This window comes from Dama dama, chromosome 17, assembly GCF_033118175.1.
Source record: "Dama dama isolate Ldn47 chromosome 17, ASM3311817v1, whole genome shotgun sequence".
NCBI lineage: Eukaryota > Metazoa > Chordata > Mammalia > Artiodactyla > Cervidae > Dama > Dama dama.
Window position 1 is genome coordinate 69,959,359 of NC_083697.1, and position 12,813 is coordinate 69,972,171.

General features: G+C 42.9%; 1 protein-coding gene across 1 annotated transcript in view; it reads right to left on the reverse strand.

The window, feature by feature from the left end:
• Window positions 1–12,813, reverse strand: part of CORIN (corin, serine peptidase) — a 267,935-nt gene that overhangs the window by 212,592 nt on the left and 42,530 nt on the right. The window contains exon 2 of the mRNA XM_061164691.1: window positions 5,995–6,139. Coding sequence (XP_061020674.1) covers window positions 5,995–6,139 — 145 coding nt within the window. The remainder of the gene's footprint in view (window positions 1–5,994; window positions 6,140–12,813) is intronic.

Consider the following 12,813-nt stretch of genomic DNA (forward strand, 5'->3'; position numbering starts at 1 on the left):
TCTTTTCCATAGCCTGCTGCAGAAATAATTATTCAGAAAGTCTAACTCTCTTATCTTTAGAAATCTCCTTGCCATCTTGACTTTATTGCATGCCAGAAGCCCAAACAGACAAAATTAGAGAGACACATACACCTGCGTTTGTTAGCATAAGGCTCTCACCACCTTCTCCTGGGCAACAACCCTCTCTCTACCATCTCTTCACCTTTTTAGCATAAGGCTCTCACCACCTTCTCCTGGGCAACAACCCTCTCTCTACCATCTCTTCACCTTTTTAGCATAAGGCTCTCACCACCTTCTCCTGGGCAACAACCCTCTCTCTACCATCTCTTCACCTTTTTAGCATAAGGCTCTCACCACCTTCTCCTGGGCAACAACCCTCTCTCTACCATCTCTTCACCTTTTTAGCATAAGGCTCTCACCACCTTCTCCTGGGCAACAACCCTCTCTCTACCATCTCTTCACCTTTTTAGCATAAGGCTCTCACCACCTTCTCCTGGGCAACAACCCTCTCTCTACCATCTCTTCACCTTTTTAGCATAAGGCTCTCACCACCTTCTCCTGGGCAACAACCCTCTCACTACCATCTCTTCACCTTTTTAGCATAAGGCTCTCACCACCTTCTCCTGGGCAACAATCCTCTCTCTACCATCTCTTCACCTTTTTAGCATAAGGCTCTCACCACCTTCTCCTGGGCAACAATCCTCTCTCTACCATCTCTTCACCTTTTTAGCATAAGGCTCTCACCACCTTCTCCTGGGCAACAACCCTCTCTCTACCATCTCTTCACCTTTTTAGCATAAGGCTCTCACCACCTTCTCCTGGGCTACAACCCTCTCTCTACCATCTCTTCACCTTTTTAGCATAAGGCTCTCACCACCTTCTCCTGGGCAACAACCCTCTCTCTACCATCTCTTCACCTTTTTAGCATAAGGCTCTCACCACCTTCTCCTGGGCAACAACCCTCTCTCTACCATCTCTTCACCTTTTTAGCATAAGGCTCTCACCACCTTCTCCTGGGCAACAACCCTCTCTCTACCATCTCTTCACCTTTTTAGCATAAGGCTCTCACCACCTTCTCCTGGGCAACAACCCTCTCACTACCATCTCTTCACCTTTTTAGCATAAGGCTCTCACCACCTTCTCCTGGGCAACAACCCTCTCACTACCATCTCTTCACCTTTTTAGCATAAGGCTCTCACCACCTTCTCCTGGGCAACAACCCTCTCACTACCATCTCTTCGCCTTGTTTGTTAGCATAAGGCTTTTACCACCTTTTCCTGGGCAACAACCCTCTCACTACCATCTCTTCACCTTTTTAGCATAAGGCTCTCACCACCTTCTCCTGGGCAACAACCCTCTCTCTACCATCTCTTCACCTTTTTAGCATAAGGCTCTCACCACCTTCTCCTGGGCAACAACCCTCTCTCTACCATCTCTTCACCTTTTTAGCATAAGGCTCTCACCACCTTCTCCTGGGCAACAACCCTCTCTCTACCATCTCTTCACCTTTTTAGCATAAGGCTCTCACCACCTTCTCCTGGGCAACAACCCTCTCACTACCATCTCTTCACCTTTTTAGCATAAGGCTCTCACCACCTTCTCCTGGGCAACAACCCTCTCTCTACCATCTCTTCACCTTTTTAGCATAAGGCTCTCACCACCTTCTCCTGGGCAACAACCCTCTCTCTACCATCTCTTCACCTTTTTAGCATAAGGCTCTCACCACCTTCTCCTGGGCAACAACCCTCTCTCTACCATCTCTTCACCTTTTTAGCATAAGGCTCTCACCACCTTCTCCTGGGCAACAACCCTCTCTCTACCATCTCTTCACCTTTTTAGCATAAGGCTCTCACCACCTTCTCCTGGGCAACAACCCTCTCACTACCATCTCTTCACCTTTTTAGCATAAGGCTCTCACCACCTTCTCCTGGGCAACAACCCTCTCACTACCATCTCTTCACCTTTTTAGCATAAGGCTCTCACCACCTTCTCCTGGGCAACAACCCTCTCACTACCATCTCTTCGCCTTGTTTGTTAGCATAAGGCTTTTACCACCTTTTCCTGGGCAACAACCCTCTCACTACCATCTCTTCACCTTTTTAGCATAAGGCTCTCACCACCTTCTCCTGGGCAACAACCCTCTCTCTACCATCTCTTCACCTTTTTAGCATAAGGCTCTCACCACCTTCTCCTGGGCAACAACCCTCTCTCTACCATCTCTTCACCTTTTTAGCATAAGGCTCTCACCACCTTCTCCTGGGCAACAACCCTCTCTCTACCATCTCTTCGCCTTTTTAGCATAAGGCTCTCACCACCTTCTCCTGGGCAACAACCCTCTCACTACCATCTCTTCACCTTTTTAGCATAAGGCTCTCACCACCTTCTCCTGGGCAACAACCCTCTCTCTACCATCTCTTCACCTTTTTAGCATAAGGCTCTCACCACCTTCTCCTGGGCAACAACCCTCTCTCTACCATCTCTTCACCTTTTTAGCATAAGGCTCTCACCACCTTCTCCTGGGCAACAACCCTCTCTCTACCATCTCTTCACCTTTTTAGCATAAGGCTCTCACCACCTTCTCCTGGGCAACAACCCTCTCTCTACCATCTCTTCACCTTTTTAGCATAAGGCTCTCACCACCTTCTCCTGGGCTACAACCCTCTCTCTACCATCTCTTCACCTTTTTAGCATAAGGCTCTCACCACCTTCTCCTGGGCAACAACCCTCTCACTACCATCTCTTCACCTTTTTAGCATAAGGCTCTCACCACCTTCTCCTGGGCAACAACCCTCTCACTACCATCTCTTCACCTTTTTAGCATAAGGCTCTCACCACCTTCTCCTGGGCTACAACCCTCTCTCTACCATCTCTTCACCTTTTTAGCATAAGGCTCTCACCACCTTCTCCTGGGCAACAACCCTCTCACTACCATCTCTTCACCTTTTTAGCATAAGGCTCTCACCACCTTCTCCTGGGCAACAACCCTCTCTCTACCATCTCTTCACCTTTTTAGCATAAGGCTCTCACCACCTTCTCCTGGGCAACAACCCTCTCTCTACCATCTCTTCACCTTTTTAGCATAAGGCTCTCACCACCTTCTCCTGGGCAACAACCCTCTCACTACCATCTCTTCACCTTTTTAGCATAAGGCTCTCACCACCTTCTCCTGGGCAACAATCCTCTCTCTACCATCTCTTCACCTTTTTAGCATAAGGCTCTCACCACCTTCTCCTGGGCAACAACCCTCTCTCTACCATCTCTTCACCTTTTTAGCATAAGGCTCTCACCACCTTCTCCTGGGCAACAACCCTCTCTCTACCATCTCTTCACCTTTTTAGCATAAGGCTCTCACCACCTTCTCCTGGGCAACAACCCTCTCTCTACCATCTCTTCACCTTTTTAGCATAAGGCTCTCACCACCTTCTCCTGGGCAACAATCCTCTCTCTACCATCTCTTCACCTTTTTAGCATAAGGCTCTCACCACCTTCTCCTGGGCAACAATCCTCTCTCTACCATCTCTTCGCCTTGTTTGTTAGCATAAGGCTTTCACCACCTTTTCCTGGGCAACAACCCTCTCTCTACCATCTCTTCACCTTTTGGAGCCAAAGCTCCTGCTATTTGTAGTATCTCTTAGAGACCCGGAAATAACTGTGAAACTTTGAAAGAGCACGAATCATAAACTCAAATCAAACAGAATATTCTTAAAAGCAAGCAGAATCTAGTGAGGTTTTTTAAACAAAGATATAAAATGATTTTATTGCTCACTACAAAAGTAAACATCTCAGTTATAAAACAGGAAATGTTTATCTGGGCAGAGATTACTTAATGTATCTATATGAAATCATCTGGTTCAGAACATGAAAAGAATGCTTTTGAAGACAGTGCCAGAAAATACCCACTTTCTAAAGGTTACCTACATAACAGCCAAAAGAGCACTAAGAAATGGTTACAAATTGCTGAGTTTCCTAATGTCATACAAGTGATTTTTAAAAAATTGTACCTCTAGGTATAAGCCTAAGAGAAATGAAAACATGTACACATAAAAACTTGTACATGAAGGTTCAGAGCAACATTATTCATAATAGTCAAAAGGTGAAAACAACTAACATGTCCATCAATTGATAGATTTTTAAAATGAGGTAAATCCACACCACAGAGTATTATTTGGCCATAAGGAATGAAATACTGACACATACAATAACATGAATGAACTCTGAAGATATTATGTGGGGTGAAAGAAGTCAGTCACAAAAACCACAGGTGGTCATGTGAAATGTCCAGAAAGAGGAAACCTACAGAGACAGACAGTAGATCAGTGGTTGCTCAGAGCTGGGGCAGAGGGGACCCAGAACGGTGGAAGGGTGACAGACGGCTAAGAGAGAACAAAGTTTCTTCTTGAGGCAATGAAAATGTTCAAAAACTGACTATGGTGATGACTGAACTTACCTGTAAATATATTAAAAATTACTGAATTACACACTTTTTAATGGGTGAATTGTATGGTATGTAAATTATATTTCAATAAAGTTATAAAAATGTTTAAATGTAATCAATCAATAAACCCAAGTAAAGCACTGTTTTAATAGCACCCTGCCTCTGCTCAGAGGCCTCTAAGTTTTGAAGCACTTAAAAATGGGTTTTAAGCTTATATTAGCATTCCACCCTGAGAATGAAAGGAAGTATTCTTCACAGCGTGTGAGCTGCTCCGCACAGTGCTATGACAATGAGAGCGTTCCAAATGCCGGGGGTATGACCACGGGAGCGTCTACCAGACAGATTCTCCCAGAGGTAACAACTACAAACTCTGGACAAAATATAAGAAAGCAGCCACTGGAAGGCACAGGAAAGGAAACAAAAGCAGGCCACGTCTGGAGGCGGGGGGTCCTGGCAGAAGAGAGGGGGAGAGGTGAGCTTCAGGGTTTGTCCTGCCCCCAGCCCAGAGCAGACCTCAGCGGGCACAGCCTGGGGCAGGGCGCCTGGAGCCCCGACAGAAAGCCTGCAGTTTTCCCGTCCTCTTCTTACCCGTCACCCTGCGGCCTCGGGCCATCTCTGTCCTAGGCGTCTATGAAGCCCAGCGTCTCTGGGATCCTTTTCTTCTTGTCCAACAGCTCTGGTTTCTCTTGATCTTTTCTCATCTCCCCTAAACAACAGCATCCTTGAAGGATGCTGGCTTTGTCCTCAGCTTTGAAGCAGTGCTCTTTCTCCTCACAGTTCATCTACTCCTGCTGCTGCTGCTGAGACTCCCACCTTCACAAATACAGACAGGCTAGGCTCCCTTCTCAGTCTCCCTTCCTGATGGTTCCAGCTTCAGACCAGTAACAGCAGGATGAGAGTTAAATTCTAAAGTCTGTACAGAAGCCAAAAATCACACAGACTCACAATTTCCCTTGAAATTTTCTTAGGAAGGCAAGAAATTCAACAGTCCTCCATTTCTTGGCCCAGCCTGCACTGTTGAATTTGCTCACAATAAATGCACTTAAACTATGGTTCTACTGTATTTAGTTGTCCCATAAGAATCTCCAACTTAACATGTCCTAACTGAACTCCCAACCTGACCTCCATATACTTGCACCTCACTCCTCTGCCTTTTCTTCCCACATTAAAAGATGGCACCAAAGCCAACCTGGTTGCCTAAGCTAGAAATCTGAGAGTCAACCTTGACTCCTCTTTCTCCTTCATGCCAAAATCCTAATCAGTCTTGACTTCCGCTGATTCTCATGCACCAAATGCTTTAATTCAAGCTCTTGCTCTCTTTTACTCAGATGATAGCCAGTCACCAAATTGGTTTTCCTGACTTCATTTCTTTCTACCATCAATTCCCTATAATGTATCCAGGTCTTTTGTCTTTTACAAATGCAAAAGCAATCAGATTTCTCCTTGCCCAGGAAGATCCTCCAGTAGTAAACCACCATCCAGAGTAGCAGAAACCACTCTTACAAATCATACTAATGTTAATTTTAACTTCATTTTTCTTTAATAATGGCATCACTCACCAACAAAGGAGAGCAGGATCACCAGCAGGACAATGAGAGCACAGATGCCTGGAATGAGGACCAGCAAGAGGAAACGAAGCGCGTTCACAGTCGACAGTTTCCGCAAGCAGCCATCACCCCTGTTATCATCTTCAGCTCCCAAGACCTAAAGTAGAAGAGGAAAATGAAACACAGTTTTAATACTGCAAAGCAATTCAATAGACAGTAGGACATTTTAGAGGACAGCTGTCCATTTAGAGCAGTAGCATGCCTACATTTTCCTCTGGGTATTACATAGTATGAAATGAGTTTAGTCACCAAATCCCACTAATAAATAAACAAATAATTGTACAAACCATATTCAGGGCAGAGCAAACCATCTATTTCTGAAATGTTTTTCAGGAGTATATGGACTTATAAGCATATTCCATCTTAAATTTGTTTAAACTTATCTGCTAATTTGGTATTATTCCACAGTAGAACTCACCTTGACCTAGAGCTCTAAGCAAATTGCCTAATGCAGTGATAAAATACTGGTGAGTAGTAAGGACAGGGCATCATCCAGATTTCATTCTTGTTTGTCTCATTAGTCCTAACCCAAATGTGAATGAGTCTGGATAAAATAAAATAAAATTTTAACCATTAATAATTCAGCAAGATTGAATATTACTATGTATTAAGTGGCAAGCTGAGTAATGAAAGAGAGCCTGTTCTGTTGGCCACTGACAATCTCTCCGCTGTCCATACCACTCCTTCAGCCCGTCCATTTGAGAGAGAATGATGAGGTACAACAGTGAGGATTCAACAAAATGGAATTCTTATCCTCAAACTTGAAATTTTGCTAGCTCAATCTCTTGTCAGAAACAATGTTTGGAAATTCATGTATTGCAACTGGCTTAGTGCAGTAACTTGTTCAACAGAGATGGACTTAAAAGTGATTTGAGTCACAACGAGCAACATTTCTGATCCCATTAATTAAAATGTTTCTTATGGTTCTCTCTCAGACTTCTGACTCTCCATGCCATTTCTGAGCTATAGCCTTGGTGTACCCAACTCTTGAATCTTTTGAGTCCTGAACTTCCTTTCATGTCAGATCATAAATTTCTCATGCTTAATGCATAGTGTCATCTCTTCTCAGCATGTCCACAACCAAACTAATTTCCTTCTTTATCCCTACCTTCTGGCTCAGCTGGTAAAGAATCCACCTGCAATGCGGGAGACCTGGGTTCGATCCCTGGGTTGGGAAGATCCCCTGGAGAAGGGAAAGGCTACCCATTCCAGTATTCTGGCCTGGAGAATTCCGTGGACTGCATAGTCCATGGGTTCGCAAAGAGTCGGACATGACTGAGCGACTTTTACTTTCACTTTTTCACTTTTAAGTTAGTTCTTCTCCTGACTTCCATATATGTGCTAAAAAAAATTCCACTATTCCTATAATCCCAAGACTCCAGACTTTTCTATGATCTCCCCCATGCCATTTATTACCAGGTTTTGTTGGTTCTTCCCCTGCATGAAGTATCTAATTTTAAAAACCAAATGACCTTTGAGAAAGCCATTTCACAATTGAGACGTCCAAACTGATGATCTTACACTTGATTCTTTCTGGCATGGAAGTAATACCTGATAGTTTCCCATGCATAAAAAGGCAACTCTGATGCAACGCGGGGGATGTGCGGTTCTCTATTTCTGCTCTGTTTCTCCTACATCACAACCAACTCTTGTTCACTGACACACATTGCAAACAGTGTTCACTAAATACACTGATGTGATGACACTCTGTAATTTTAAGAATTCCCTGTGGGAGACATTAGTCGAATGAACATAGGATGTTAGCTTAAGGATGGCTTGATTTCCTAGATTAACACCTTTACTGATCCACTGAACTTTTTGAACCTGGTTTAATCGACCCACCAATGTGAGATCCCTCAGACTTAATATACAATTAAGTGGCACCATTTTGGGGGAGGTCATGGAAAGGATGTGACCCACCACATTGACCCATGAGCTAGAGTCAGGCAATCAGAGGCTCCTCACCCCCTATTCTGTCCTTGGAACATATGTTACATTCACTGTTCCCACAGCCAAAGCTGTTTTCAAGCATGCAGCCTTGAGCGAGCAGTGTGCTACTGAGGCCATCCAGATGGTACACATGACTGAATTCCATTATATGATTCTGGCAGGTGTGGAGATCTAATGACCTTGCAGTCAGCCAAGACAAACCTTGCAAGTAAGTTACCTTGGTTATTAAAACTGCTGCCCAGCAATCTGGAATGATCTACCTCTTTCTTCAGTTTCTTCTTGTCCTCCATGTATGGGAGCCAGTTTCAGATTTCACTAAATGTGAATTAACAGACTGACACAATATAATATCTTTATAACACCCTGATTATAACAGTGATGGGTGGTATTCTTTGAGGCTTGGACATAACACTTATCTGTAAAAGGCCAGTGTGGAACTGCAGCTCAGAGACCATAGTAGAACTGACTTTTTTGCTTCATTTACTCAAGAAGTGGTTATTGATACATCTACTAATTATAATAAGCACAGTGATGAATTTAACAATAATCTAAAACTAACTGTTCCTCCAAAGCTCACAGTCTTATAGGAGAGGTAAGATATGGACATAAATAACTACATTTCAAGATAGCAAATGATCAGCACTGTGAGGCTTATAGGAATTGAAAAGATAGGAATATCATTTCTTGCTAGAAGATCACTTAAGACATTGTGGACTTTTGGACAGCAGCCATTCTGACTCGTGAAATGAGTGCGGAGAAAAGGGAACCCTCTCACACTGCTGGTGGGAATGAAACTAGTACAGCCACTATGGAGAACAGTGTGGAGACTCCTCAAAAACTGGAAATAGAACTGCCATATGACCCAGCAACCCCACTGCTGGGCATACACACCGAGGAAACCAGATCTGAAAGAGACATGTGCACCCCAGTGTTCATCGCAGTACTGTTTACAACAGCCAGGACATGGAAGCAACTTAGATACCCATCAGCAGACGAATGGATAAGGAAGCTGTGGTACATATACACAATGGAATATTACTCAGCCATTAAAAAAGAATTCATTTGAATCAGTTCTAATGAGATGGATGAAACTGGAGCCCATTATACAGAGTGAAGTAAGCCAGAAAGAAAAACACCAATACAGTATACTAACAGTGTATACATGGATTTTAGAAAGATGGTAATGATAACCCTGTATGCGAGACAGCGAAAGAGACACAGATGCATAGGACGGTCTTTTTGACTCTGTGGGAGAGGGCGAGGGTGGGATGGTTGGGGAGAATGGCATTGAAACATGTATGTTATCGTATGTGAAACGGATCGCCAGTCCAGGTTGGATGCATGAGACAGGGTGCTCGGGGCTGGTGCACTGGGAAGACGCAGAGGGATGGGACGGGGAGGGAGGTGGGAGGGGGTTCAGGGTGGGGAACACATGTACACCGTGGCAGATTCATGTCAGTGTATGGCAAAACCAATACAATATTGTAAAGTAATTAGCCTACAATTAAAATAAGTAAATTTATATTTTAAAAAAATGTAAGAGCTAAAATACTAGAAAAAGAATGTATACCTTCCACAATAAAGGAGAGAAAAGGGCAACGTTTACTGAGGAAAAAAAAAGAAGACATTGTAGAGAACCAGCACTTGAACTAGCCATGATTCTCAGAGAAGTATCACTGAAAAGTCATGTTATAATTTAAAAGAGTGGTAAAACAAACCCAGAGAGGTAAGGAGCTATTAACTTTCTTTGGCTTCCACAGCAATGGAAAAGGTTTCTTTGTTAAAGAGGTCACAAGAGCGTTGTAAGAATGATCTTCTTGGGTGGCAAATATACAGAGGCCTCAGTGCTATTTGGAATCCTATGGCCAAATACACCCCAGTTAGTATTCATAAGTGAAGAATCAGTAGGGAAAGTGCCAGGGGCTCATTTTAATATCTTATGTAAGTATATCAACAAGTGCTTGATCTCCAGAAACCTTATTCATGATTAGTGCAAGTGCTTTCTCCAGTGACTAGGAAATTGATTCCTTTTATGAAGGAGAGAAGAGGAAGAAATACTTAGAAGAAATTTAGAACTAAGAAACACTTAGAGGAAACCTCAGCCCTTTCCTCAAGTGTTTAACTTTTCTCTAGCATTCATAGCCACGTAAGACTATTGCTGTAAATGCTGCATTAGTCAGAGGCCCTTTGAAAGGTGAACGTGCTCGTCCTTCAGCTGTGTCCGACTCTTTGTGATCGCTTGGACTGTAGCCCGCCAGGGTCCTCTGTCCATGGAATTCTCCAGGCAAGAAGACTGGAGTGGGTTGCCATTCCCTTCTCCAGGGGCTCTTCCCAGCCCAAGGATTAAACCCAGGTCTCCTGCACTGCAGGCAGATTCTTTACCATCTGAGCCACCGGGGAAGCCATTGAGATTCCTCTGAATATAATGCAACTCTGACTTTATTGTTGGGTGAATGAGGCCAGATGAGCTAAACCACTAAGACAATTCCTAAGTTTTATTTAGGTGGACTCAACAACCCTCTCTCCAGAAGGTACCCTCTTCCAGAATCTACCCTCCACATACTTGAAACTGTAAGCTGAGCATTCCAACAGTGCAAGCAGGGAGCAGTGCAACTGGTTGACCTGCACATATTTCAAATATGTAGTTCTTATGTTTTACTAATCTTGTTGGTAGATTCATTTCTTATGTCTTAAAGACTACATTTATTTTAAAAGGTGTCATGCTAGCTTACATATGCTGAATACAATCAATCTAACTAGAATAGCTCTTTGAGTCTCTGGTTCCATTGGGATATCTTCTCATTCATTTCTTTTACATTTTTAATTCTATTATGCTTGCCTCCTGGCATACTGATTAAATTATTTTCACAACAGCCATTCTGTCTCTTTTTTAAAGCATATAGTTTGCTTATAATGTGTTAGTTTCATGTGTATAACAGAATGACTCAGTTAGTTGTGTGAGCACATACACACATACACATTCTTTTTCAAATTCGTTTCCCTTATCATTATTACTAAATATTGAGTATAGACATCTGTGTTATCTATAAAATAGATAACAAACAAGGACCTAGTTGTTGGTTATCTATTTCATATATAGTAGTTTGGCTATGTTAATCCCAAACTCCTAATTTATCCCTACCCACCCCTTTCCCCTTTGGTAACCATAAGCGTGTTTTCTATTTCTGTGAGTTTATTTCTGTGTTGTAAATAAGTTCATTTGTATTTTTTTAGCTTCCACTTAGGAGCAATATCATATGATATTTGTCTTTGACTTACTTATTATACTTGATATGATAATTTCTGGGTACATATGTTTGCTGCATATGGCATTATTTCATTCTTTATGTCTGAGTAATATCCCATTGTGTGTGCATGTTGAGAGATAGATATCACATCTTCTTTATCCATTCATCACAACAGCCATTCTCTGATACTTGCAGGACTTTGTCCATTGATCCCTCTCACTTCTCCCACTCTATCAACTATCTCCTGTCTTCATTTCCCTACATACCTTCTTTAAAATCTTTGGATCATTATTTCAATGATACTCTTGCTAATGCCCTGAACCACTTTGCCCCTCTATATTTTCTTCTCCCTCATCTTATAAAGGTCAACATGAGATGAATCCAACATTCTTCTCTATATATCTACACTTGGACAACTGAATGTGTGGTTGTAAAAAGTTACTCAACAGGACTAATTGATTGCTAGTTTAAAGTTTTCTCTATTCTCCTCAAACTATCTTTCCCTACTCTTCTGCCTTCTGCCCTCACTTTCAGAAAAGGATCCACCCCAATTCCCACCGAATGGAGAAAATAAAAACCATCAAATGGGAATTGCCTCAACACGGCCTGTTTTTACCGCGAAGTTCTATCAGCAGACAGCCCCGTTCACGCCTGTGCATGCTGTTACAGCCGCTCTCCTGCCACAAGGACAGCAGTGAGTGGTTGCGACCGCGCCGTGCAGCCCAAAGCCAAAAACATTCACCACCAGGCCCTTCACAGAGAGCTTGCAACTCCTGATACACAGTATCACTGCATCCCTGCATCCATGGCTATTTTAATTGTCATAAATCTCAATATGATAGCCAAATCAAATTATAAATTCTTTTAAGAAAATCACATTATCTCTTACTAGGGCCCTTAGTAAAACCTGATATAATTGTACTGGTGGCAAACTGGCAAAAAAAAGAAACTGCCTAATTATTGCTGTAATACATGGTTACTTCATAAAAATGTTCAAAGATAAAGTTGATTTTTCAAAAAAATTATCCAGACTTTTAATGCATTACACTTGAAGAAGAAAGGAAAGCACTGAGTTTCAGGGATGCTTAAACTTAAACAGGGCTGCAATATGCATTGTACACTCTAAGGACCAACAAAGCCTCATAAGGTTACAACGGACAAAGTGCAAATTTATTCCTGCTTCTGCAAAAACAGGTAAAAATAATAGCATACAATGTGTTTAATGTGCTTAGTCACTCAGTCATGTCAGACTCTTTGCTACCCTTTGGACTGTAGTACGCCAGGCTCCTCCGTCCATGGGATTTTTCAGGCAAGAATACTGGAGTGAGTTACCATTTCCTTCTCCAGGGGATCTTCCTGACCCAGGATCGAACCCACATCTCCTGTGTCTCCTGCATTGAGGCAGATTCTTTTCCCACTGAGCCATTGGAGAAGCCTCAAATAATAGCATAAATAATACTAACTCAGTTGTATCTCTCTGCTGCTGCTGCTGCTCCTAAGTCGCTTCAGTCGTGTCCGACTCTGTGTGACCCCAGAGACGGCAGCCAACCAGGCTCCCCCGTCCCTGGGATTC